This window comes from Maylandia zebra, linkage group LG22 (assembly GCF_041146795.1).
Source record: "Maylandia zebra isolate NMK-2024a linkage group LG22, Mzebra_GT3a, whole genome shotgun sequence".
Taxonomy (NCBI): Eukaryota; Metazoa; Chordata; class Actinopteri; order Cichliformes; family Cichlidae; genus Maylandia; species Maylandia zebra.
Window position 1 is genome coordinate 2,896,910 of NC_135187.1, and position 23,994 is coordinate 2,920,903.

General features: G+C 42.6%; 3 protein-coding genes across 5 annotated transcripts; 1 reads left to right on the top strand and 2 right to left on the bottom strand.

Moving 5' to 3' along the window:
* Positions 1-192: 192 nt before the first annotated feature.
* LOC101481743 (E3 ubiquitin-protein ligase RNF139) lies at positions 193-15,222 on the bottom strand. Of its 2 annotated transcripts, none has more exons than XM_076879605.1 (9): positions 14,710-15,222; positions 8,364-9,019; positions 7,544-7,691; positions 7,317-7,426; positions 6,806-7,057; positions 2,222-2,592; positions 1,023-1,088; positions 571-697; positions 193-447 (listed from the first exon to the last, which is right to left on the bottom strand). In XM_076879605.1, coding segments are annotated over exons 1-7 (1,701 nt in total). In that variant the 5' UTR covers positions 14,873-15,222; the 3' UTR covers positions 193-447; positions 571-697; positions 1,023-1,087. The 2 variants fall into 2 exon arrangements, with proteins under 2 accessions (XP_076735720.1, XP_014269244.3); XM_014413758.4 differs by having other exon boundaries at positions 964-1,088.
* A 1,069-nt stretch (positions 15,223-16,291) lies between these two features.
* On the bottom strand, positions 16,292-20,823 carry tatdn1 (TatD DNase domain containing 1). Of its 2 annotated transcripts, XM_012915695.3 has the most exons (13): positions 20,712-20,823; positions 20,492-20,585; positions 19,313-19,378; positions 19,184-19,233; positions 18,626-18,689; positions 18,356-18,499; positions 18,177-18,219; positions 17,716-17,801; positions 17,594-17,634; positions 17,214-17,290; positions 17,063-17,133; positions 16,670-16,796; positions 16,292-16,546 (listed from the first exon to the last, which is right to left on the bottom strand). In XM_012915695.3, exons 2-13 carry the CDS (start codon positions 20,562-20,564, stop codon positions 16,444-16,446), a joined length of 945 nt encoding a protein of 314 aa, XP_012771149.2. In that variant the 5' UTR covers positions 20,565-20,585; positions 20,712-20,823; the 3' UTR covers positions 16,292-16,443. The 2 variants fall into 2 exon arrangements, with proteins under 2 accessions (XP_012771149.2, XP_076735162.1); XM_076879047.1 differs by lacking the exon at positions 20,492-20,585 and having other exon boundaries at positions 20,712-20,731.
* On the top strand, positions 20,778-23,984 carry ndufb9 (NADH:ubiquinone oxidoreductase subunit B9). Its single transcript, XM_004574242.5, has 4 exons — positions 20,778-20,937; positions 22,499-22,691; positions 22,885-22,998; positions 23,614-23,984. Exons 1-4 carry the CDS (start codon positions 20,849-20,851, stop codon positions 23,743-23,745), a joined length of 528 nt encoding a protein of 175 aa, XP_004574299.1. The 5' UTR covers positions 20,778-20,848; the 3' UTR covers positions 23,746-23,984.
* The last annotated feature ends 10 nt before the right edge of the window (positions 23,985-23,994 follow it).

Genomic DNA, 23,994 nt, shown 5'->3' on the forward strand with positions numbered 1-23,994 from the left:
TTTTATATTAATAAATTAACATTTGAAAACTGCATTTGCTTGGGTTACTTTTGTATAATATTAAAACTTGTTTGATGATCTGAAGCAAAAGCACTGTAGGGGTACTTGAACAATCACAAACATCAAAGCTTTTTGTGTGGTTTGAATAAACTCATTAACATTTATGTTTTTCTAAACACGACAACTGATGTGTTCCTTATGAAAAAAATATGTTTATTGTGCACTAACAGAGGACTGTAAACACAAATAATATAACAGTATAAGTGGTTTGTCCTGAGGCGCACAAACAGATTCATAAAAGAATATTAATGACACATCGGTGAGTCTGATGATGTCATTTATTATCAGCTTGAGCTGAAGAAGACTTTGACAGTGTTGTTATAGATTGTGTTGCCCAGCTCCAGTGGATCCTCCTCCCTCGCTGCTGCCATCACCTCCAGGACTTGTCTGCAAGAGACAAATAGTGAAATCTTAAAATTAAAGGTCTATTGTGTTTAACAATATTCATGCTTCAGTGCGACGTCTGATTGTATCCATTGATTTATAAAGCGTTTCCCTTTAGTGACTCACATGATATGACAGGGCTCATTCCGGTCCTTCAGGCAGTGTCCTGCCTCCCACTTCTTCTTTGTGGGAAATGTAGTTTTAACACATTTGGACCCGGCATGAGTGTTCTTCACACCACACCACGGGGCGTCTGGAAATGAGCAGGAAGGTGGAAATCCATAAATAACATGAATGTAGCATTTAAAGAACTGTAACATCAGCAAAATATTTCTATAAAGTGAGCACAAACCTATTTAATCTAATATATTCCCTCTTATTGGTGATACAGCTTCAACAAGAATATAAAACCAATGACTCCAGAGCTTTAAGAAAACTTTATATTAAAGGTTCACTGTGTGATCAAACTCAGGCCACATTCTGCCAAAAGCTTTAAAATAAACAGACGGTGTGACTCACCTGTTTCTATCATGAGCCTCTCTGTGGGGATCGAAAATAAGAGTGAAGCAGTAGCTCGACGTCATGTTTCTGCTTCCCTCTGTAGAGTCCTCTGAACATGGGATCTGTCAGATTCACCCCGATGTCTGAACAGCAAGAGGTCAGGATTTATCTACATGTACTGACTCACAGAGTGTTACTGATTGTATCTTTGGAATTAAAGCATCACAGTATTGGTACCAGCATCATGTGAGAGACGCTCTGAGGTCACGTTATACAATAACACTGAACACATTTAGCAGTAATGGATACTTTACTTACAGACAATAGAAACACACTAGAAATACAGTCATATAACAAAACGAGTAATTACAACAGCTTCATTATCGTGCTGATTATTTTCAAAACAGATTATCTGTCTTTAGCCTACAACATAAAAAACTATAATAAACACCTAAATTCTACAACAGTCATGAACTGAGTTTAATAACAATTATTAGTTTTAAAGAATTTATTTCTCTCCATTGGTAATCTTTATAGTGACTCACTGCGAGGTGCCGCATACTTTAAATACTTCTTTGACATACTTTGAAGCAGAGGTAGGTTTTCATTAAGCAATTACTAGATGATTCTTTCAGAAATATTACCAATTAACAATTTTCTGTCAGCTAAGTTACTAAATTGCTTGGACACATCTAAGTACACTGAGAACTGCTCTGCTTTTTAGACATTTCCATTTTGTAGTCGTTAATATTTAAATGAGAGATGAGCTGCTGGGTGTACTGATTTGCATCATTTTATCTCAGTTGATTTTAACTTTGTGTAGCTAGGACTACAACCCTACACAGCTTACAGCTGTCCTTAATGAAGAGCAACCACAGGCTGTATGCAGAGGAGCTTCACGGACAGGTAAAGGGTTTGACTTGGTTAAATCTAATATATGGACCAGCACAGAGCTCATGCTGTGCTATATCTTCTTCATTGCCAGCACAACAGCACCAACTGCTGATCAGTCTACTGTGAGCTGCTATCATGGCAGCTGAACTACTGTAAACCTGAAATAAAGTGCCCGGTATACTGTATTCCTGCACAGCTGTGAGCCTGTCACTCAGTCTGTTCCTGCTGTGTTGTCATTTTCAAGAAGCTAACTTATTAGCACTGATGCTAACAAAACATGCAGGCTGCTCCGTTTTATAACCGTCAGCGGCAGCCAGTGACACTCGCTCTCTTCTACCTTTTCTGGTAGTGTTTAACAGGTGATAAAGCAGGGGCGACTTACCAATGAATTTGTTTTGTGCCATGGTTGAAATCAAAGTCCTCAATGTTCCTCAGCTGGTCACCGCGCACCTCCGGCAGGGAGTTGATCTTCTTGACGGCAGTGCGGCGGTTGATGAACGTTTTCCAGCCGTTCTTGGCCTGCAGGTACATGTTAAAGTAAGCGTGCAGGCACATCGTGCAGGCGCGGATCTTGCTGCCCGCCTCGAACATCATGGTGTAGACGCCATTTCCGAACATGATGACGCCGAACAGGAACTCGATGATGTTGCCCGTGGAGCGCACGTAGTAGACGTAGTCATCCAGCTTCTCCCACAGGACATTGGAGAATCCGTCAGCCATGAAGAGGCCGTAGACGGTCAAAGACACAACCACCTGGAGAGCAGGAAGCAGAAACGTGAGCTGAATTTAATCTGCAGAGAGCAAAGCAGACTAGTGAACGGTTTCAGCTCCTGACAGGGAGTGAGCACGCCAACGGGAAGTTTGACAAACTCTCTGTGGTAGGACTTGACTTAAGCGGCCAAAGAAGTGCAGGAGACTGATGCTGTCCAGTGTAGCAAGTGGTTTATTCACCATTTGTGACCCAAACAATATCTACAAAAAATAAATAAGAAACTCAACTCCATAGTTAACTCCGTTCAAATAAACATAACTGCACACAGCTACACTGACCTTTTTCCCCAAACACCTGAGTTCTTCTGCTTAAATCGTCCACTTAACCAAACAATTTCTCCTCTGGACTATTGCATTCAGTAGGTAAGATGAATATTATTGACCTCTACTGCGATTCTTTACTAGCAACATAAACTCTGGTGTAATCCATACATTACAACAATAAATCTATTTCGCCATAAACACTCTAAAATCAACTTTTTTTAAATTACAAGAATTCTTCCCCTTCCGCACTTGGTCTCTTCCTGTGACCTCAGATGAACCCAGAAGCTATAAAGCAAGAAGTAAAACTAAATTTCCTCCTTTTGTTTCTGGAAGACAGGTAGGTAAGGTGAGTTCTAACTAAACCAATTAACAGTTGAAATAAATAACATGTTAACTTAACAAACTTGTAGGAATTGATTTAAGTGTTAAATTATATAATCTGTAAAAGTGCAAAATACAAACAAACCCAGGATAGTAGATGTTTGCCTACTACAGAATACATATGAAATATGGTTAAATCAAAACAAGAATGTTAACTAAGAATATGGACAAGTGGTACTCTGACCCACACTCTCCTTTAAATTCTGCTCTGTGTGTGTGTGTGTGTGTGTGTGTGTGTGTGTGTGTGTGTGTGTTCATGCTTCACTGCATGCTCCAAGTTAATTTGAGAAAGAACAAAAATATCCTGCATGCTGTTGATCGCCTGAACTCACAATTCATGTTTTAGTTGAAGTTTGTACATCGTTACTTAAATTGTTGTTCCTTAAAGTTTACTCCCTGAATAATGAACATTCACAAACGTAAAAATGCAACAGCCACACATCCTCTGTGACACGGAGCTGAAGCTGACCTCTGGTGACAGCTGGAATGTTTTTGGACCCTAAGCTTGAAGTAAACAGTCTAAAAATGTGTCGCCGCTCTCCTTCAGAACAGTTTCGATTCGACACCCACAAACTCGCCATTCCTCAGCGGGTCCCCAGGCTAATTTTAGTCAAGTGAGCATGCCCAGAATATCGAATGTAGGAGCCTGGTTCCATGTTCTTATAGTTACATTTGTCTCTAAGCAGTAGAAACATTTTATATGCAAACTCACAACACTTAAGAATTTACAAACAGTATCTGTGGTTCCTTGTCCACCTCTCTGAATCAGTTTTACTGTTGTTGCTGACAAAGCCTGGCCCTCACCTCGGCTCTCCCCTCGCCTGTCGAGGAGTGAGTTTGGGTTTTTAGAGACGTGCTGCAAAGGAAAAGTGGTGCGTTGGATTTAGCACAAAACACAAAGCGAGAGCATAACTGTGAAAAGGAATCCAGACAAGTAATCATTTAATCCTGATTATTTCTTGTTTTTGTAGGGCTAAATCATGCTCTTATATGCACATCAATCCGGTCATTATTGTTACACATTTGATTATTTAAGTAACAAGTTTTACTATTCCGGATCTCTTGATCTCTTCTTGACCATAGGATGTTAATTTCATCCATCCATCCATCCATCCATCCATCCGTCCGTCTTCTTCCGCTTATCCGGGGCCGGGTCGCGGGGCAAGCAGCCCAAGCAGAGAAGCCTAGGCCTCCCTCTCCCCAGCCATCTCCTCCAGCTTATCCGGGGGAATACCAAGGCGTTCCCAGGCCAACCGAGAGATATAATCTCTACAGCGTGTCCTGGGTCTTGCCCCGGGGCCTCCTCCCGGTGGGACATGCCCGGATAACCTCACCCAAGAGGCGCCCATGGGGCATCCTTGTCAGATGCCTGAACCACTTCAGCTGGCTCCTTTCGATGTGGAGGAGCAGCGGCTCTACTCTGATCCCCTCTCGAATGGCCGAACTTCTCACCCTATCTCTAAGGGAGAGGCCAGCCACCCTTCGGAGGAAGCTCATTTCCGGCGCTTGTATTCGCGATCTCGTTCCTTCGGTCACTACTCACAGCTCGTGGCCACAGGTGAGGGTAGGGACGTAGATCGACTGGTAAATTGAGAGCTTCGCTTTTACACTCAGCTCTCTCTTCACCACAACAGACCGGTACAGCGTCCGCATCACTCCAGCCGCTGCACCAATCCGTCTGTCGATTTCCCGCTCCCTTCTCCCATCACTCGCGAACAAGACCCCGAAATACTTAAACTCCTCCACTTGGGGCAGGGTCTCGTCCCTGACCCGGAGTGGGCACTCCACCCTTTTCTGGCTGAGGACCATGGCCTCAGATTTGGAGGTGCTGATACTCATTCCCACCGCTTCACACTCGGCTGCGAACCGTTTCAAGGCAAGCTGGAGGCCCTCACCCGATGAAGCCAACAGAACCACATCATCTGCGAAAAGCAGAGATGAGATCCTGAGACCACCGAATTGAAAGCCTTCCGCCACTTGGCTGCGCCTAGAAATTCTGTCCATAAAAATTATGAACAGAATCTGTGACAAAGGGCTGCCCTGGTGGAGCCCATCACCTACCAGGAACAAGTCTGACTTCTTGCCGGCTATGCGGAACAAGCTCTTGCAACGGTCGTATAAGGACTGAATGGCCCGTAGCAATGGGCCAGACACCACATACTCCCAGAGCACCCCCCACAGAACCCCCCGAGGGACACGGGCAAATGCCTTCTCCAAGTCCACAAAACACATATAGACTGGTTGGGCAAACTCCCATGCACCCTCAAGTATCCTCGAGAGGATAAAGAGCTGGTCCAGTGTTCCGCGACCAGGACGAAAACCGCATTGTTCCTCCTGTATCCGAGGTTCGACTAACAGACGAACTCTCCTCTCCAGCACCCTGGCATATACTTTCCCAGGGAGGCTGAGGAGTGTGATTCCCCTGTAGTTGGAATACACCCTCCGGTTCCCATTCTTAAAGATGGGGACCACCATCCCAGCACACCCTCACTGCACGTTTGGGTGCGCCACGTCTGTCCAGCGTCCTCCCTCGCCACCTGATTCAACTCACTACCAGGAGGTGATCAGTTGACAGCTCAGCCCCTCTCTTTATCCGAGTGTCCAAAACTTATGGCCTCAGGTCTGGTGATACGATTACAAAATTGATCATTGACCTTTGGCCTAGAGTGTCCTAGTGCCACGTGCACTTATGGACACTCTTATGTTCGAACATGGTGTTCGTTATGGCCAAACTGTGGTTTGCACAGAAGTCCAATAACAAAACACCGCTCGGGTTCAGATCCGGGAGGCCGTTCCTCCCAATCACGTCCTTCCAGGTCTCACTTCCGTTGCCCACGTGAGCATTGAAGTCTCTCAGTAGGACAACAGAGTCCCTAGGAGGGGCACTCAGGGACTCCAAGAAGGCTGGGTACTCTGAACTGCTGCTCGGTGCATAAGCACAGACGACAGTCAGGACCCGTTCCCTGACCCGAAGGCGAAGGGAACAAACCCTCTTGTCCAATGGGAAACACCCCAACATACCAGCAGCAAGCCAAGGGGATACAAAGATACCCACCCTAGCCTGACGCCTCTCACCAGGGGCAACTCCAGACTGAGGTCTGGAGTTGCCCCAGACTGAGGAGACTGGTTCCAGAGCCCCGGCCATAAGTGAGCCTGACTATATCTAGCCAGTACCTCTCAGCCTCACGCACTGGCTCAGGCTCCTTCCCCACCAGAGAGGTGACATTCCATGTCCCAATTGCCAGTCTTGGTAGCCGGGGATCGGGTCAGCCAGGGCCTCCGCTCCTGGCTGCCGCCCGGCTCGCATCGCACCCGACCCCTAAGGTGCCTTGTGCGGGTGGTGTCCCGTTTTCGGGCTGTGCCCGGCCGGGCCGCAAGGATGTTAATTCATTAATTTTTTTCATTAGTTTGAGTAATGCTGAGTCCAAAAAACCTCACATACGTGAAACTGAATGACTAACATAACACACAAAAATCTCACAGACTGTGAAAACTTTGGGAGACATTGGACGTCATCCATTCCAGTCAAAGATAAATTGTTTGCGCTCACCTTGAGGCAGAGCTCAACACAGAAGGCGGTGACGGCAAAGAGCCAGGTGTTGAGGACGTAGTGATGCCAGAGGGCGTAGCTGAGCACCGCAGGGAGTACAAAGAGCGCCAGGGACACCAGCAGGACGGGGAAATGCCGCCGAAAAGAGGAGACATGGGAAGCGCTGAGAGACATGAGGACGGGGTCAGTCATGCCGTGAATGAAGTGCAGGATGGCGGTCAGCAGAAGGCACATGTACCGGCTTAGGCGGACCTGTGGATCAAAACCAAGACTAAGTTACGTGTACGAAGTTATTACGTTATAACCACAGGAATACAGGATTACAAAAAGAACAGTGAACTCTGCTACTGTGTGCAAATGTCATTTACAGTATAAATCATTAAACATGTTTTGTTAGTTTATAGGGCAACATAACAATTCACACAGAGGTTAAAACAACAGAAAAATGAGAGAAAAACAGTTTGCCGGCTGCTTTGATGGCGTAAACTGGAAGCCCAAATCTGAGACGTACCAGACGTTCCTCAGGTTCCAGGCTGCTGAGGCCAGTCTGAAGAGCCAGGATGAAAAACAGGACAGGAGCCTTGAAGCCCAACCGCTTGTCGTCCTCCTCCTCAGTCGAACCTGAAGGTTCAAATTAAGAAAGTGCTCAACTCCAGGAGCATCCAAACAATTACGTGAAGGGCAAATCAGGAAGGCTTTTACACCTGCTACCACTCCAACTAACAATCTCAGTCATACCTATGAAAGCCAGGATGCTGAGACCCAGGTAATGTGCAACAGAGGAGATAACAGCACTCATCCCCAGCACAGTGAGCGTGGAGTCGCAGCCGGAGATGATCAGGTTACTCGTGAGATCCCAGAACACATCCCAGCTCAGCAGGTAACCCTGAAAACGGTGCAGTCACACAGGTACATGCGTCACCTTTACTCATAATCCCGTTTAGCTTCAGTTCAGACTCTGCAGTCTTTTTAGGTGAGACTTTATTATTAACAGCAACACAGAACATGAAGAAGCAGCTTCAGTAGAAATGAGGTTGTTAAAGAATTATGACCTTGTTATGTAGTGTGCATCATTTTTAACTGCTCTTCAGACATCAGACACTGTTTATAAATTATTAAAAGAATATTTCACATTGAAATTCGTGCATTAATATACCTGTAAAACACTGCAAAGAGCTAATGTGCCAGCTGGACTTTACTTGGCTACAGAACACAGTAAACCTGTAGAGGTCACCTACATACATTTTAGGCTTTCAGAGATATTTTTAAACACACAGGAACTAATTTTTAGATATAATTATTTATATATAACTAATTTTTAGATATAATTACAGAAATCCAACAGGGGCGCCTGGGGCTGCAAAAGGAAAACTTCTTTCCCCAAACAAATATATGACTTTTGTAAACGTTATGATATGTCAAAGACTCTGAATAAGGTCATTAACCAAATATCAATTCACTGTGGCTAACATCTTGTTAGCTTACCTTGCTTATGAAGTGACCATCATATAGCAAACATGTCCTAGAAGTGAAGTTTTTTTTATCTAAAAGCATTTACCTGTGCATCAGAGCTCCCATCTGCAGCTCCACCTGTGGCATCTCCGCTCTCTCTCCCCACCGCCTGCACCACGTAAACCAGTATCAGTGCCTGGGCTGTTACCCGGGTCAGCCAGAACACTCGAAGCACATCAGGGAACCTGATCCTCTTCCACGTGTCTTCCAGCAGCAGCTGGAGTCCGTAGATCCTGTACATGTGCCGTACGAGCAGGTAGACGTACCGGCATGAATAGTAGAACCATTTGAGCCTCGTGGCGAGGCAAACGGCTGTGCTGAGAGCCAGCACCAGGCCCGAGAACATTGCCACCAGATGCCTGACATCTGCAGGAAGTTCAATCATCAGCCCCCACAGAGGAATCATGATGTCCAGGACCACCAGCGCAGCAAACACCGACTGGAGGTTAAGCAAGAACACATAGCCAATCCCAAAGACGAGCTGGACGGCGGCCATGCCCAGCCACAGCGTCGGCCCGTTTCTAGGCAGCAACCTGAAGCCCAACGCTGCTTTGTAGTAGGCGTTGTAGAAGTCCATGTGGGAGGTGGCGTAGTAGTTTATGAGGACTGCTGCCATGCCAAGGAGGACAGCAAAGAATAGAGTGTAGAACTTAAACAAGGCTTTCTGAGAAAGCAGCAGCACCACAGTGGAGATGAGGACACCTGGAACACACCGGAGAAGCAGTCAGAAAGACAGGAAAGGCAAATATTTCTCACTGCAAACTGAACAAATGTCAGCTAACTGTAGCTTCCAAGTTTGTCTGATTATAGTGAGTATTTAGATCAATCTTTGTGAGAAAACAACAGATGCTGCACATTAAAGAATTTGAGCAAAATAATCAGCATAGAGTTGAGTAATCCTGATAAGTCAAAGGATGAACAAGCAACATACATAATATAACATAAATAGAAAAACAAATAAGAACAAAAACAAACAAAGAAATGCCTTTCACAGTCCACGTAATGCTACGTGTGCATTTGATAACACTATGATAAACTGATCGTACATACTGTAGAGGACCTCAACCAACCTGAGCCTTACTGCTTTAATATAAAGTTGTTCAAACATCTGGCACTATGGAGTCTCTGTTCCTGTACTAAACATAAAGAAACACGAGTACAGAAGCAAACCCAACAGCTAATCTCACTTCCTGTCCATCCAAACCCAGAGCTCTTGGCTAACACTTTCAGATGGCCCGAGCTGCTCAAAGGTCTGCAAACTGGAAAACTGAGGTACATAACCTGTTTGTTGACTCAACACAGAGAAGCTTTACTCTGTCACAGTGATGAAAACGAGGAGCTGTTATGAATTACGGGGTGTAGAGGAAACTCAAAGTTAGTCAGGCTACAGACTTATTCTATCAATAAATAAAAAGTGAAACAGATTTTTGTTAGTAGCAGCTCTGGTTATTACACAGCACTAGTCCAGAATGTAATTCCCCTGTCCGAAAATATGACAAGTGCCAAGACATACAAATGATGTGCATAAAGTGGGACACCAGGTCAACACACGTCGATATAAAGTCACAGGTACAGAGTTCAGACCAGAGAGCAGCTCTCTGGGTACAGTTAGAGGAGAAGAAGCGAGCTTTGTCAGGAAGAAGGACCTGAATATGATCCATCTGGGTCCAAGGTGCCTCTGAGGCCATCCGTGACACCACAAATCACACTTGTGACAACACACCTTGACGTTAGCCAGCTAGCTAGCTTGCGAGCTGATGGCGCCAAAGCAGAGTAAATTAGGGTCGAGGTGAAGCAGTTAAGCAGCATGTCAGATGGATCTGCCCTGTGTAAATGTTATTGCTGGTCGCTTAATCGGCTTTAGCCTGTCTGACAGGCATACATGCCAACCCTCCCGATTTTTCTGTGAGAATCCCGAATTTCAGTGCCACTCCCAAAAATCTCTCGGAGCCACCATTCTCCCGAATTTCTCCCAATTTTCCTTCCGGGTACAAAATTGAAAAACCATATCCCAGATTGGCCCAGCCAATTCCAATTTCCAACAATGGCTACTACTACTGGAGCCTCTGTCAGTGCGCCCCAGGGTGCTGTGGTTACAATGTAGCTGCCATCACCAGTGTGTGAATGTGTGTGTGAATGGGTGGATGACTGGATATGTAAAGCGCTTTGGGGTCCTTAGGGACAAGTAAAGCGCTATATAAATACAGGCCATTTACCATTTACCATTTACTTAGTTTAAATATTACTCTTATTAGTCTTTTGTGGTCGCAAAATTAACTTTTAACATATTTTCAGGCGAGAATGTAGCTGAGTAAACTTCAAATATCTGAGCCGGGGAGAACTCCCGGCACATCGTTTTCAAACCCCCGCAGTCTTTTGCCTCTCAGGTTAAACATGACATATAAGTCACTTAAATAACTTAAACATCTTTTTGTTTGGCCTTTTTCAGTGTTTTTTTTTTTCCTGAGTTAATCGGTTTGGCTGACATTAAAGTTATTAGATTCGATTAAATAAAACGTATTAATCCCTCGGGAGGGTTCCTCCGGGGTTTTCACACAGCTGAATAAACATCAAAAAGAAAACTGATTAAATAGAAGTGTGAGATGGTCGAAAATTTATGCCAGCGTTCGGTTATATTTTAGATAGGAAGGAGCAGATGCCAGAGTTTCACTCCACCGAATGAGCTTGTCATGTAATTCTGAAGGCTAGACCGTGTCAGTTCCCAAATAGACAAAAACAAACTAAAAACCAGCGATAAACAACTTAAACATTAAAAAAAAAAAAAAAAAAAAAAAAAAAAAAAAATCACAAAGAAAGAACAATACAGCATCCACATCTGAAGCAAAGAGTAAAACAGTGAAATGTGGATTATTAAATATTAGGTCTCTCTCCTCCAAGTCTCTGTTAGTACATGACTTAATAATTGATCAACAAATTGATTTACTCTGCCTTACAGAAACCTGGTTGCAGCAGGATGATTATGCTGACGACACCGTCGTGGTGGGCCTGATCTCTGATAACAACGAGACGGCCTACCTGAAGGAGATTAGGAATCTGGAGAACTGGTGCCAGAGGAACAACCTCCTTCTAAACGTCAGTAAGACAAAGGAGCTGATAGTGGACTTCAGCACTAAGCAGGAGAGGAACTACCAGACCCCCGTCATCAACGAGTGCCCAGTGGAGAGAGTGGACAGCTTCAAATACCTCGGAGTTCACATCACGCAGGACCTGTCATGGTCCTGTCACATCAACACCGTGGTGAAAAAGGCCCGACAGCGTCTCTACCACCTCAGACGCTTGAGAGACTTCCAACTGCCCTCCAAGGTGCTCAGGAACTTTTACTCGTGCACCATAGAGAGCATCCTGGCGGGAAACATCTTAACCTGGTTCGGGAACAGCACCATGCAGGACAGACGAGCTCTACAGAGGGTTGTGCGATCAGCTGAGCGCACCATCCGCTCCGAGCTCCCTGACCTGCACTCAATCTACAGCAGGCGGTGCTGGACCAAGGCCAGGAAGATCGTGAAGGACCTCAGCCATCCCAACAACAGACTGTTCTCTCTGCTGAGGTCAGGAAAGCGATTCCGCTCCCTGAAGACCAACACAGAGAGACTGAGGAGGAGCTTCTTCCCGCAGGCGATACGGTCTCTCAATCACACCACCACACAGTACTGACCCACACATATGGTTCTTACACACACACTGGACTTTCTGGACATTGTTTTTGCACAACACTGGTCACTATATTCTTCATTTCCAGTTAATACTTGTACAGCTGCTGTTATTGTGTATATATTTATTTATATTTAGATTTCTTCATACATTCTTATATAGTTCTATATTGTGTATTGTGTATTTTGTTGTACAGTTATTTTATTTTCAACTTTAATTTATATATTTTATCTTATTCTTCCCAGTTAAATTTACCCTTCATTCTAATTTGTGTTGTACAGTTATTTCATTTTTAACCTTAATTTATATTTTATTCCTTCCTAGTTAAATTTACCCTTTTTAATTTTTCATATTTATTTCCTATCTTATTCATAGCCTTTCCTTTTTTTGTTTTCTTTAGGTCACGAGCAGTTGTCCAAGCATTTCACTACATATCGTACTGTGTATGACTGTGTACGTGACAAATAAAATTTGAATTTGAAATGTTAGTTTAAATGAATCAACACCCCCGAGTCATTCTAACTACCAGAAACCTCGAAGCACAGGCCGAGGGGGAGGTGTGGCAGCAATTTTTCACACCAGCCTATTAATCAACCAAAGACCCAGACAGACTTTTAATTCATTTGAAAGCCTGATGCTTAACATCGTCCACCCCAGCTGTAAAACTCAGAAACCAGTCTTACTTGTTATCATCTATCGTCCACCTGGGCCTTACACAGAGTTTCTGTCTGATTTCTCAGACTTTTTATCTGATTTAGTTCTCAGCTCAGATAAAATAATTATTGTGGGTGATTTTAACATCCATGTAGATGCTAAAAATGACAGCCTCAACATGGCATTTAATCTGTTATTAGACTCAATTGGCTTCTCTCAAAATGTAAAAGAACCCACCCACCACTTTAATCACACTCTAGATCTTGTTTTAACATATGGCATAGAAACTGAACATTTAACGGTGTTTCCTGAAAACCCTCTCCTGTCTGATCATTTCCTGATAACATTCACATTTACAATAATTGATTACACAGCAGTGGAGAGTAGACTTTATCACAGTAGATGTCTTTCTGAAAGCGCTGTAACTAAGTTTAAGAATATAATCCACCCACTGTTATCATCTTCAATGCACTGTACCAACATAGAGCAGAGCAGCTATCTGAACGCTACCCCAACAGAGGTCGATTATCTTGTTAATAATTTCACCTCCTCACTACGTACGACTCTGGATACTGTAGCTCCTGTGAAAACTAAGGTCTCTAATCAGAAGTACCTGACTCCGTGGTATAATTCTCAAACACGTACCCTAAAGCAGATGACTCGTAATCTGGAGAGGAAATGGCGTGTTACAAATTTAGAGGATCATCATTTAGTCTGGAGAAATAGTTTGTTACTTTATAAGAAAGCTCTCCGCAAAGCCAGAACATCTTACTATTCATCACTGATTGAAGAAAATAAGAACAACCCCAGGTTTCTCTTCAGCTCTGTAGCCAGGCTGACAAAAAGTCAGAGCTCTGTTGAGCCAACCATCCCTTTAACGTTAACTAGTAATGACTTCATGAACTTCTTCACAAATAAAATTTTAATCATTAGAGAAAAAAAAATTACCAATAATCATCCCACAGATGTAATATTATCTACAGCTACTTTCAGTACCATTGATATTCATTTACTCTTTTTCTCCCATTGATTGATTGAGTTAACTTCAATAATTACTTCCTCCAAACCATCAACGTGTCTTTTAGACCCCATTCCTACAAAACTGCTCAAAGAAGTTCTGCCAATAATTAATGCTTCAATCTCTAATAACCAGCTATGTACCACAGGCCTTTAAATGGCAGTAGTTAAACCTTTACTCAAAAAGCATCTCTAGACCCAGCAGTCTTAGCTAATTATAGGCCAATCTCCAACCTTCCTTTCATATCAAACATTCTTGAAAGAGTAGTTGTCAAACAGCTAACAGATCATCTGCAGAGGAATGGCTTATTTGAAGAGTTTCAGTCAGGTTTCAGAGCTCATCACAGCACAGAAACAGCTTTAGTGAAGGTTACAAATGATCTTCTTATGGTGGGTAACAGGTATCTCCGAAAACGTTAAAGCACTTGTGCAAATATCTGATGTCTTGATGAATCGAGCAGGTATTTAAAGTTTAAAGATATTTTCATGCGAGAATGGTGCTGTGTAAAGTTTATTTTGTAACTCAGAAAGAGTAATATTTCAAACTCCGCCACTCGGTGCTCCTCCGCCACTGCCTCGTTTGAGTTTTGGACGAAATGGATTCTGGGATGTTGCATTTCGTCATTTCGAGCTGATTGGAGACCAGAACAGCCAATCAGATTTTTTTGCATCCAAGTCTGTGATTGGCTGGTTGTGTGGCACAAATATAACGGTGAAGTTGAGCGCGCACGGGCAGAAATGTTAAGCGCGCGAGCAACACATTGCGAGCGAGCGCAAATGCAAAAACTGAGCGAGAGGGGCAGCTGTTGTGTGTGTGGATAATAGCAAACACTGAAATACATTTTTTGCACGCAGAAATGAATTTTGTTCACTCAAATTCAGCTTTTCTTCGCTCAAAATAAATTTCTCCTCAAAATACAACACTTGCACCTGCAAACTTTTCTTTACGTGCGCTCAGAATAGTGGCACAAAAATAACGCCATACTAAAGCTGCTAGCTCGTTGCTGTTGAGGGAAACTTAAGCGCTCCTTCATGTTAAAAATACTTACCCATGACTCTGACAAACACCTTCCCCATCGCCCCGGCCCAGCCCGAGCCAGGGTCGTAGTAAGAGTTAAAAATGGCGTCGATAATAAAAATACATGGAACTCGCAGAGCCACATCCAGCACCACCAAGGCCTGCTGGCCTATCCGGGCTTGGGTGGACGCCATACGGCTTTAGCGGAGGGCTTTTTACAGTCCTGTTGGGACCCAGCTATCCATGTAACGCTGAAATACGTGACGAGTCACCCGGCAGCAGTCCTTCGTCTTCAGTTTCGCTTTGCCCAACGTTTACTTGGCAGCTGGAAGCCTGCATCTGTCCGCCATGTTCGTCCACCTCAACCTCCTGTTGCTTCTCCGGGTTACAGCCGGCAGCCGGTAAACTTCACGCCCCCATCAGACCCGGCGCTGTCCGCTGTCACAAAACCAGTGAAGGCATCTCTAAATGTCAGTTTGTCAGTGCTGTGAAAGTGCCACTTGACTTCTTTTTTAAAAAAAAAAACCAAAGAAGTTGCTAGGCTGTTACGACGTATCGCGTCAGTGGGCGTGGCAGCTGACGTAACATTTCTACAAACTATAAAATTACACAGCGTCATTTTTTTCTGTGTCCTGTTTGCTACATGTTTTAATGTAGACGTTATTTTGCTTTCAGAGGATGGTTTGCTAGTACAGACATCCATAAATAAAATATAACACAGACTTAATATAATAGACCATTATAGAAGTATATTAAATATATTTCAGTTTACTATATTTAGATTTCAGATTAGTTTTTATACCTTATTGAGATATTTGTTGTGTCTTATCGTATTTGATTTATTGAGCTAAAAACAAACACATTTCAAAGACTTTGGGATTTCCGAACATCTCGAGGATCCACAAAAGTTGTGGGAAAATATTCTATGGACGGAGAAAACTGAAGACAAAAGTTAAAAACTTGAACTTTTTGAAAGGTACAAATACAAATACTGTTACATCTGGCATTAAACTAAGGCAGCTTTTCATAAAAAGAAGGTCATATAAACAGTCAAACACGGTGGCGGTAATGTGATGGTCGGGGGCTGCTTTGCTGCTTCTGGACCTGGATGACTCCCGTAACTGATAGAATCATAAATTCTGTTGTCTTCCAGAAAGTCTTTCAAGCTCAAGAGCGCTCAAGTTATGCAGCAGCACAATGATAGTGACACACCAGCAAGTCCACCCCTGCATGGCTTAAAAAAACAAACCTCTGAGAATGCTTTTGATGGACTTCAGCATGACTCGAAAACAAGCTGACTGAATTAAAATCATTTTGCAAAGAACATTTGGCCAAAGACTCATGGCCAGGTACTGAAAACAGCTGATTTTAGCTCTTGTTGCAAATGTTGGCACAGCCAGTTTATTAGGTTTTGTATAACTTTTTATATTAATAAATTAACATTTGAAAACTGCATTTGCTTGGGTTACTTTTGTATAATATTAAAACTTGTTTGATGATCTGAAGCAAAAGCACTGTAGGGGTACTTGAACAATCACAAACATCAAAGCTTTTTGTGTGGTTTGAATAAACTCATTAACATTTATGTTTTTCTAAACACGACAACTGATGTGTTCCTTATGAAAAAAATATGTTTATTGTGCACTAACAGAGGACTGTAAACACAAATAATATAACAGTATAAGTGGTTTGTCCTGAGGCGCACAAACAGATTCATAAAAGAATATTAATGACACATCGGTGAGTCTGATGATGTCATTTATTATCAGCTTGAGCTGAAGAAGACTTTGACAGTGTTGTTATAGATTGTGTTGCCCAGCTCCAGTGGATCCTCCTCCCTCGCTGCTGCCATCACCTCCAGGACTTGTCTGCAAGAGACAAATAGTGAAATCTTAAAATTAAAGGTCTATTGTGTTTAACAATATTCATGCTTCAGTGCGACGTCTGATTGTATCCATTGATTTATAAAGCGTTTCCCTTTAGTGACTCACATGATATGACAGGGCTCATTCCGGTCCTTCAGGCAGTGTCCTGCCTCCCACTTCTTCTTTGTGGGAAATGTAGTTTTAACACATTTGGACCCGGCATGAGTGTTCTTCACACCACACCACGGGGCGTCTGGAAATGAGCAGGAAGGTGGAAATCCATAAATAACATGAATGTAGCATTTAAAGAACTGTAACATCAGCAAAATATTTCTATAAAGTGAGCACAAACCTATTTAATCTAATATATTCCCTCTTATTGGTGATACAGCTTCAACAAGAATATAAAACCAATGACTCCAGAGCTTTAAGAAAACTTTATATTAAAGGTTCACTGTGTGATCAAACTCAGGCCACATTCTGCCAAAAGCTTTAAAATAAACAGACGGTGTGACTCACCTGTTTCTATCATGAGCCTCTCTGTGGGGATCGACTTCATAGCTTCAATATTGGCCTCTGTTTTCAAGGAACTGAAAGATATGGAAGTGAGACTCAGTGTGATTCAGGTCACGTTCAAGGAAACCGAATAACATTTCTCAGATTATCCCACCATCCATTTATTCCAATATAGAGGTCCAGGTCAATGAGAGCAGCAGCATCTTCTGCAGTTCCATCAAACGAGTGGACCTGAAATTCAAATGAGCAATGACGCAGAAGAATTTTGATCAGATTCATTCATAAAGTGACTCAGTGGCTTTTTAAATATGCAAACTAGTTTTATTGAATGAAATCAGGTTTGTTTGTGAATTTATCCCAACAAAAGTATTAACTTCACAGAATTTTACATTTTAGGTCCTTAATCTGTTCAGTTTACATCGAGTATTGTAACCTGTCACAGAAATAATTCACTTTTACACAGGTTGTTTTTGCATCTCCAGGATTTGGAAAGCATATCCTCCTCTGTCTATGATATTTAGATATCATCCTTACCACTCCTCCAACACATCGGTCTCGATTTCTCTTCATGATGTCTGTGGAAACAAAAACAGTTGAATGTTTCGCATAAAAATCAAATTCCTGAACCAGATCAGGTGTCTGCTTCACAAACCTACCAATGAACTCCTGATGGGAGTTTCTGCAGTGGAGGAACATGGGCAGCTTGGTCTCCTCCGCCAGGTCAAACTGCTTCTCAAAGTATCTGCAACACACCAGGAGCAAATTGAGGCACAGGAAACAAAAGTCCACGAGGGCCATTTAAGCTAAAGGCCATTTTCTTATAGACTTCTAAAGAAAGCAGGTTAAAGGTACTTTCACTTTTCAGACTCGGAAACAATCTGCAAGTCTGTGGAGTCATAAATGAACCATAATGTTTATTAGAAGGAAATTAGAAGGAAATCTTCAGGGGAAAAAAAGCTTTTAGACTTTTTGGCACATCTATCAGGTTTCACTGGTAACTTAAAGGATGCAGTCACTATTAAAATTCCCAATGTGGCCTTAAAAAATGGCCGCTGAGTGGCAAGTTTTGCTTCTAGAAGGCCGTTTTTCAAAACTTGTGAAAATCACACAAACTTACTTGAGCTGAGTTTCTTTTGAGCAAAATTCCAGCCTGTCAAAATCTGAAACGAGGAGAAAAGAAACATATTCATAGTTGAACGCTAAGAGTGGGTAACCCACAGAGTGAAAAATAAATAAGGTGTAAATGAAGACTTATTTCTGTCATGTACATTCATACACGTGCTCGTGTACACACACCCAGTCCACACTCTCCGATGGCCACCACCTTTCCTCTGTGTGCTGCTGCCAGCTCCCTCAGCCCAGTTAAATACTGGGATTCTCCATTCTGCTCAAACTCGCCGCACCGGGTGGGATGGCAGCCGACCGTGCAGTAGAACTCATCTGTGATGAAGGAGGGGGCTTGTTAAAGGTGAGACGCTCCAGCACGGAGGGAAACATTAGGTAGGTTTGGCTGATTCTTTAAGACCACAAATCATTTGGTTGCACTAAACGTGCTGTCATTATTACCTCTGGTCTCAGCTAGTTTAAGAGCTTCCCTGCTGTCGTCAAGGCTCCCCCCTGTGATCATAAACTGCAGTGAAGCAACAGATAAAACACGCAATCATTACAACTGAGAACAAATAACTTTCAAATTACACATTTCCAACATACACAAAAAAGAGTAACTATGAGTTTATATTATGTTTTATATCTGCATTGGCATCCTGACTACTTGCACCACAATTCTTTAGCATATATAATAAGGCTCAGCATGATAGAGTATACCGGCTTATATGTTGAGTGTACTTAAAATGTAGGTGAGGCTTTTTTTTGTTCTTGTTCTTCTCTTCTTTCCCTCATCGCCCAGTCCATATCAGGGAGTGAAATAAATGAGGGTTTTGTCCGGGATATTAACACTCATAAACATCTCCAACAGCTATTAGCCAAACTGTTGCTGTAAAAATCTCTATCATCCCAGAATTTCACGATGACCTTTTTAAAACAAATCAACACTGCAGCGATCCCTGAAGTCATGGCTATGATTAAAATACATGAGGCTTCATCAAAGTGATGGACACAGCATACCTTTTCAACTCCTACTTTGAGAGCTCGGTCAATGATCTCATTGAAGTCATCTGTCAGGAAAACGTGAGACTCAGAAAAACATCATGTGAACAGCCCCACAGTGAAAATAAGAGTGAAGCAGTAGCTCACCGTCATGTTTCTGCTTCCCTCTGTAGAGTCCTCTGAACATGGGATCTGTCAGATTCACCCCGATGTCTGAACAGCAAGAGGTCAGGATTTATCTACATGTACTGACTCACAGAGTGTTACTGATTGTATCTTTGGAATTAAAGCATCACAGTATTGGTAACAGCATCATGTGAGAGACGCTCTGAGGTCACGTTATACAATAACACTGAACACATTTAGCAGTAATGGATACTTTACTTACAGACAATAGAAACACACTGGAAATACAGTCATATAACAAAACGAGTAATTACAGATTACAGATTATCTGTCTTTAGCCTACAACATAAAAAACTATAATAAACACCTAAATTCTACAACAATCATGTACTGAGTTTAATAACAATTATTAGTTTTAAAGAATTTATTTCTCTCCATTGGTAATCTTTATAGTGACTCACTGCGAGGTGCCGCATACTTTAAATACTTCTTTGACATACTTTGAAGCAGAGGTAGGTTTTCATTAAGCAATTACTAGATGATTCTTTCAGAAATATTACCAATTAACAATTTTCTGTCAGCTAAGTTACTAAATTGCTTGGACACATCTAAGTACACTGAGAACTGCTCTGCTTTTTAGACATTTCCATTTTGTAGTCGTTAATATTTAAATGAGAGATGGGCTGCTGGGTGTACTGATTTGCATCATTTTATCTCAGTTGATTTTAACTTTGTGTAGTTAGGACTACAACCCTACACAGCTTACAGCTGTCCTTAATGAAGAGCAACCACAGGCTGTATGCAGAGGAGCTTCACGGACAGGTAAAGGGTTTGACTTGGTTAAATCTAATATATGGACCAGCACAGAGCTCATGCTGTGCTATAGCTTCTTCATTGCCAGCACAACAGCACCAACTGCTGATCAGCTGATCAGTCTACTGTGAGCTGCCATCGTGGCAGCTGAACTACTGTAAACCTGAAATAAAGTGCCCGGTATACTGTATTCCTGCACAGCTGTGAGCCTGTCACTCAGTCTGTTCCTGCTGTGTTGTCATTTTCAAGAAGCTAACTTATTAGCACTGATGCTAACAAAACATGCAGGCTGCTCCGTTTAATAACCGTCAGCGGCAGCCAGTGACACTCGCTCTCTTCTACCTTTTCTGGTAGGGTTTAACAGGCGATAAAGCAGGGGCGACTTACCAATGAATTTGTTTTGTGTCATGGTTGAAATTCTCCCAGAAAGAACTACACATGCAGCTCTCACCAATCCCATAATGCCGCAATACCGTAATAACTGTAACAGACCGGATCACTGTTACTGAAAAAGATTTTCGGCTACTCTTCTCATCTTATCCAAACATTTTAGACAATATCGAAAACATTTCGACGCGTGAAGATAATTTACACTTGTATAACTTACACTTAATGCGTGACCAAAAAGAAATGTAATATATTCGCGCTGCTTTTTTTTTATATTTACGGGTTTAGCTTCCAGATGCCACAAAATCCCAGAATCCTTCGCGCTGCTCGGCGAGAAGGTGACAGGGGACGGCTAACATGGCCTCTGCCTATCTCACTCACCAGCAGAAAGTGCTGCGGCTTTACAAGAAGTCCTTGAGACACCTCGAGTCGTGGTGCATATTTAGGTAAGAAGGGCTTCTTAGTTAGTGTAGGACTGTGGAAAAATATAGAATATCGGTGTTTTACATGCAGTAAGTTCACTGTCCTGCTAAGCTAACAGCGAAGCTAGCCGCTGCTAAGCCAGGTCACTCATTCCTCAAGTCTGACAGTTACACCTCCAAAGTGTTATCTTTGTTTCTCCACTTGTCATTCAGATGGGAATGTGCGTAAGAGATCGCGAAGTTGCAATAGTTTCATTTTAATCTTTTTGAGCAGGAGTCAGTATATGTTACTTGTATTTACATGGCGCCAGCTAGCGTCAAAAGCAGCTAATAATAAAGTTCTAGCTGAGCTCCCACTTGGCTCAGCTGCAGACAGGTTATTAAACACATTACTCTACTTAATCATCAGAGGCACTAGTCTAAACTTTATGTGGAAAATACTCCAAAGTTGGTTGCCATGATGTTTAATATTTAGGATAACTAGTATTCATTCAGTCACTCGGATGTAGCGTTATTTGTGTCAGTTCTGGTCCATGTGAATAAATGAAAGGCTTTCATTGGTGAAAGATCAATACATACAGTTAGGTCAGTAAGATTTTGGACATTTATCCATCCATCCGTCATCTTCTATTTATATGGAGTTAGGTTGTGGTGTCAGCAGGCTAAGTATTCCAGATATCCTTCCCCACACCCATACTTTCCAGTACCTCCTGAGGTGTTCCTAGATCACATGAGATCTCCAACGAGTTCTGAGTCCACCCCAGGGTTTCTTTCTGGTTTATCAGGAAGCATCCTAACATGATGCCCGAGCGACTTTGACCATCTCCTTTTACCACACGGGAGCAGCGTCTCTGCTCCAAAATCTGTTATGCTGAGCTCAGACACCGTATGGAGGAAACTAGTTTCAGCCTCATGCATTTGAGAGCATACCTTGTCTGTCAGATTTCATTACCATCGGTGAGGTCTGGGGCTCAGACTGGTAAATTCAAAAGTTGTCCTTTCTGCTCTCTTTACCATCCCAGCCTCATACAACACACACATTACTGCTGACGCCACACCAATCCATTGGTCAAACTCGTGCTCCACATTACAGATTTAATATTACACTAGTAGTCAGCCAGTATTTAAATTATTATTAGAGTTTTGTGCTTGTTTAGAAATATAACCTGCCTGCAGGAGCTTCACATTATGAAAAGAGATGGACAGAAGAATCAGTATCAGGGTTTTAATGTGAATCACCATGTTACCCACGTCAGCATAGTCTTTCTAATGAGGATTGAAGGCTTGAGATGTTATTTATGTTGATTGCAAGAACAATAATATATATTTTCATTTTAGAAAAAGTAAAGAAAATTGTTCATTTTCCTTCTTTAGTTTGTTTTTAAAATGTTTTGCACTGATGATATTAAGTTTTAAGAAAAGTCTTATTGTCTGTTTTATAGATAAAATTCATATGTAATGTTTCTGTTAGTATAAAATATCCACATGTTTATATTTTAACACTTTTTTTCTCTTGATGTCATGTAGTTGCTTCAAACATGTTGGTGGTCTCTCTTGAGGTCTGACTGTTGTTTTGTCATTATAGAGACAAGTACCGTTTCTATGCCTGCTTACTGCGGGCTCGCTTTGATGAAAACAAGACTGAGAAGGACATGGTGAAGGCCACCATGATGCTAAAGGCAGGAGAGGAGGAATTCTGGACCAACCAACATCCTCAGCCCTACATCTTCCCCGACTCTCCTGGGGGGACCTCATATGAGAGATACGAGTGCTACAAGGTAAAACAGAGCAACCATGAAATTATTTCGTTCTGTATCTAACTTTCTTTTTTCTGGACCTAACTTCTGGTCTGTTTGAACTAACTGGGAACAAGTACAGGAAAACATTTGATGTTAGAAACTTGAAGTGAAAACGCTGGCTGTCCTAATGTTGGATAGAGACGTGTCTGTGAGCTCTGCTTTGTCTCTGTAGGTCCCAGAGTGGGTGCTGGACCACTGGCACCCCTCGGAGAAGGCCATGTATCCTGATTATTTCTCCAAGAGAGAGCAGTGGAAGAAACTGAGGAATCAGAGCTGGGAGAAAGAGGTGGGCAGCAAACATTTACATGCCAGCATTACTTTTGACCTCCTTGTTTAACCTGGTCTCCTTTGCCAATGACAAGAAAGGTGCTACTTCTTGTTTACTGTTCCATATAGCTCAGCTTTTAGACTCTTCTTGGTTTTCTACTCTTGGATTCGTATGACGTCATTGAGAGCAAATAATCCTAGACTTGGTCACAGCTTAACGAGAGCTGAGTTGATTGGTTAACTAGGTTAATTGGTGATTTTAAATTGGCTGTAGGTGTGAATATGAGTCTGTCTCTGGGTGTTAGCCCTGTGATAGGCTTGTCTCTCACCCTATGACATCTGGGATAAGTTCCAGCCCCTCTGCAAACCTGATTGGATAAATGGTTAAGAAACTTGATGGCTGGAGATAAAAGGCTTGTTTTAGACAGGAGGATCTAAGGCCTGTATAAGATAAATAGGAATTATTTTGAACTGTAAGTCATGCAAAGCTATACAAGCAGAGCCCAATGCTGAGAACATGGAGCTGGAACTGAATGTAAGGGTCCCTGTTGATGACAAACTCCAGTAGGTGGCACCAGAGTGCTTTTGTTGGACTGGAAACTTCAGGTCACCATTTCCTTCCTTTTACTTCCAGGTTGCCCAGCTAGAGGCTGAGACCCCTGCTGTTGGACCGAAGTCCGAAGCTCTCCCTCCTGCCCGCAAAGAGGGCGACCTCCCCCCTCTGTGGTGGCAGTTCGTCACCCGTCCCAGGGAGCGCCCCACATAAAGGATCTTTTTCACGTGGGCCTGCTCGTTCCTGCAACCTGAAGAAAATCTCACAACAACAGCATGAAGACAGGCTGACCCGTCATTACCATCTGTCTGTACAGAGTCGTTTCTAAAGGAGTTCACCGGTGCAGGTTGCATTAATTAAGAAAAACAGCCTTTGTGAATTCAGAGTGACTCAGAAGTCCTGTAGATGTACCAGTTAATTCCTGTTCTAATAAATGTGTGTATTAAAACTGACTGTGTGTTT